Source organism: Lolium perenne, chromosome 4 (assembly GCF_019359855.2).
Source record: "Lolium perenne isolate Kyuss_39 chromosome 4, Kyuss_2.0, whole genome shotgun sequence".
NCBI classification, from domain to species: domain Eukaryota; kingdom Viridiplantae; phylum Streptophyta; class Magnoliopsida; order Poales; family Poaceae; genus Lolium; species Lolium perenne.
In genome coordinates this window covers 20,357,913-20,361,907 of record NC_067247.2, presented here as the reverse complement: position 1 = coordinate 20,361,907, position 3,995 = coordinate 20,357,913, and the positions used below count along the sequence as shown (strand labels likewise).

The following is a 3,995-nucleotide window of genomic DNA, read 5'->3' as shown; positions in this document are numbered from 1 at the left end:
CGGGACATCCAGCGACAACAGCAACGATGGCAACAACCTCGACTTCAGCGCCTTCGACGCACGCCGTCGCTAGATTTTTTTTAGTTTTTTAGTTTAAATTCCAGTTACTTTTGTATAAATTTCGTTCGAATTTCGTATAAATATCGTTTCCAAAATGTCTTTTTAAGTTTGAATTTCTATCGGAGCTGTCGTATGGGAGACGCCGGCGTGGGAGCAGCATCCCCAAATAAAGGATGCTCTGCCGGCGCCCCCCATACGGCAGTATCGGCGTCTTTGCCGACGTCTATTTGGGGGCGGCCATTGAAGATGCTCTAACTATGCTTTAGACTGAATAATGTGTTTAGAGAGCTCCAATGATTCTTACCCTCCGTTTCTAGGTGTATACTTTTTGACAAAGAATCTGGATTATAAGGTCTATTGCGTTTGCATAAACTTGTCTAGACAATGTTTTTAACTAGGCAATCTTTTTTAAAAATTGTTTGTATTTTTCTATCTTTTGAAAACTCGCCTATTTCTCGCGTCAATTTTTCATGGGTAATCCCGTCCAAACTTGTCATAATTTTTCCTCAACTTGTTTTCTTTAATTTCCGTGCCTTATATCTAAGAACGAAGGGAGTATTATGTTCCTGCCATATTACATATGCGTTTGAGTGTTTGGCGGTTTGTATGCAAAAGAATTCAGGTCATTGATGCATATTGGTGAAATACTCCGGTTTCTGCATATGACAACAGAATTTCCTTGATCATCCCTTATAACAGCAGCTGTACTTTTATACGTCAGATCGAGAGGAACAGAACCGGACGCTTTATTATACGAGTATAGCACAGAAAAATAAGAGGATTTTCTTTGGCAATAGTAGGGCCCGCATGTCAGTCAGATACCCCTTGTGTGTCTTCCCCGACAGAACTCGTTGCAGTTTCTGCTCCAGTGCTCCAGCCGCCGCATTGCACTGCCACCGCCGCCGCCACCGACCCCGCGTCCTTCCGCCGCCACCCTCCCGCGACCACCGCCGCACCACGTCCTTCCGCCTCCCCGCTCCCCTCGGCCGAACCCTAAAGCCGCGGCGCGCCCACGTCCTCCTCCACGCCACTCTCACGTCTACGTGCTCGACGACGGCAGCAAGATGCCGCTGCACCTCCAGGTAATCCACTCCCAACGAAGGCTTTGCTATTTTTCAATCGCTTCATCCACAATTACCGGCAACAAGTCGGCTTGATTCCTCGACTACAAAAGGTCTGACTAATTAGTGAACTTTACATATTCAGGAAATAAAAACTTGATAGACCCTGTTTCATACACACATAAATGCACAACCTTGGTGAATCTGAAGGGCACCAGGTTGCCCACGTGTGCTTAGGAGCCATTCGACTTTATCAAACAGTTTACGCTCTAGAAAGTCTATTGTTCTTGCCACTCTTCTGAATATTTTTCTGTTTTGGATTTCTGAGCTTAGTTATTTGGCAGCTAAATAATGGACCCATTGTTTTTGTTCCAGAAATTGGAGGATGAAGATAGGCTCAGCATGCTAATTGATGATATGTTACTGTCTATCTTGGGGAGAGTCAGTTTACGTATGGCGGTAAGGACAGCCGTGCTTTCTACACGGTGGAGGCATCTGCCTTGGTTGCTGCCTGAACTCAGCATCAATGTCGAGGATTTCCTATCTGTTCCATGCACTGAACCTCTTGACGCAAATGATATGGAGGAAGCTATGGTGTCTTTGACCAAAGCAACCAGGGGTTTCTTGGCTGATCAGAAGAGAGGATCCACCATCTCAATTCTGCATCTTAAGCTCTACTTGATCAACACTTTCTTGTGTGAAGTTGGCCCACTGGTATGTGACGCGATCGACAACGGTTTGCTGAAAGATTTGGATCTCACCGTTCTTGATGAGACAGATCCTTTGGACTGCAGTGACGAGGATATGCTGCAGAGAGCTCAAGAGATCGATACTTTCTTCCGTGCCTATCCTAGTGTGCTCCACTGCCTCACAAAGCTCTCTCTGAAAAATGCAGGCTTCGACAAATTGGACATGCACCATGTATTGTTTGACTGCTGCAAGCAACTGAAGGATCTAAGCCTTTGTTATTGTGATACTGGCACTTTCTCTGTCTTTAAGATTGATGCACCAAACTCAAAACTTTGTGTTCTAGACATCGACAAGTGCCGCTTTGAGAGAATCGAATTGGTCTGCCTCCCGAAATTGGAGACGTTCATATGCACTACTTGGGTATCTCAGCATGTCCCAGTAACCTTTGGGTTTGTCCCATCTCTCGGGGAATTAGAACTATCATGGGGTAAATCATATGACCGATGCCCATTTAAATTAAGTGAGCTGCTACATGGCACAACAAGCATACACTATCTCACATTGGATTTCCAAGGAGAAAATGTAAGTATTATTTTTATTTTTTGGGAAACGGTACTCAATTTCTTTATATTCATGTCATCACAGCTATGAGAGTTATATGATGAATGTGCTTATGCATTGTACAGAACAAACATAGCTGTAAATTCCTTGATAATCTCATTTATGTGCTTGAAAACTATTCTTCTTACAAAAAATTCTGTGATCAGCTTTGGTTGCAACCTGAGATGGAGGAACTCTGCACCGCATTCAACAAGCTAAAGAAGCTCTCCGTGTGTGGCGTGTTTGTGGAATTTGACATTATATGGATTACGGCCTTTCTCGTAGCAGCACCATCTATCGAAAAACTACATATTCAGGTGAGGTCTTTGTCCGTATTTCTTTCCTCTTGTCCACATTTGAAGCTTTTGCTTTTCACAAATTTTTATGCGAAAATTGTTGAACTCTGGATTTCAGGTATGGAACCATGCATGCGATGTGGGCGATTTCAGAGGTGATGTCTACCGTGACAGAAGCACTCCTCAGTGGGAAATGCGCTTCAATGGCTCCGAGAATAGGCTACTGAAAGTGCTAGAAATCGATGGCTTTAGAGCACTAGAACAACAGTTCACATTTATAAGATCCATGTTGGAGCGCTCTCCCAACTTGCAGAAGATAATTCTCAGAGGAGATGACCAATGCGACGACTGCAGACCTCTTGATGCATCACTCCTCCATCCTTCGAAATTTCCGCAGAAGGATGAGGAAGAAATGGTGGTTGAGAGGATCAGAGACGGCATATTTTCGCCAGAGATAATTTTTGATGAAGACTGGTCGCTGAGCATCTGAGATTTGTTTTTCCTCTTGTCACTAGGAACGTGTGAAAGAGTATTCTTCAGAGTTCGAATACTCTTGCGGATTCTCTCTTTCTTTAAGAGTATGATCTTTGTCTGTACAGTAACTTCGATTGGTGTTTCGTCGGCGCGTTCAGTTCAGAAACTGGAGCTGTTGATGTATTTGATTGTGATCCTAGATATTTCGATTAGTTACGTCAAAGCAGTAGCTATTTTGAGCCTTATTCTCTTTACTTGAGGCTTATTCTCTTTGCCTCAAGTAAAGAGAGAAAAGTTGTTTCTAAATGGCAGTTGTCGACAAAAAACAATTGTATAGTTGCATTTGCAGCAGGAGCACTGAAATAAGGAAAGTAAGAAAATTCTGTTCAGGTCTTTTACATATTATATATACATAATGTTGTCACAAAATACATAGATAGTTGTCGTAGCAAAGAATAAACACAAATATCATACTCCCTCCGTCCCTAAAAAAGTTGCTCAACTTTGTTTAGATACGGAGGTATATATACATCTTTTAGTTATAGATACATCCATATCCAAAAAACGTTGATCAGCTTTTTATGAGGAAGTACAAAACATAGCCTATTTATTATTAAAATCATTCTTGTGAGCGAGAGCCAGTTTATTTCCGTATCCATGTGTACACTGTAAAACCTTTTTCTTAGCGTATGAAGATATACACTGTAACAGCAAAATTAACCCCGCGTCCTCTCTGAGTCCAGGTGGGACTCGGAGAGAACAATCCGAGTTCGTCCTTGGACTTGAACGATCATGCAAATCCGGCCGGGTCCCA

At 42.8% G+C, this 3,995-nt stretch overlaps 1 protein-coding gene across 1 annotated transcript; it reads left to right on the top strand.

Annotated features, from left to right (window-relative positions):
- The first annotated feature begins 889 nt into the window (after positions 1-889).
- On the top strand, positions 890-3,561 carry LOC127324022 (uncharacterized). The gene is made up of 4 exons (XM_051352126.2): positions 890-1,142; positions 1,497-2,393; positions 2,579-2,728; positions 2,826-3,561. Exons 1-4 carry the CDS (start codon positions 1,125-1,127, stop codon positions 3,195-3,197), a joined length of 1,437 nt encoding a protein of 478 aa, XP_051208086.1. The 5' UTR covers positions 890-1,124; the 3' UTR covers positions 3,198-3,561.
- The last annotated feature ends 434 nt before the right edge of the window (positions 3,562-3,995 follow it).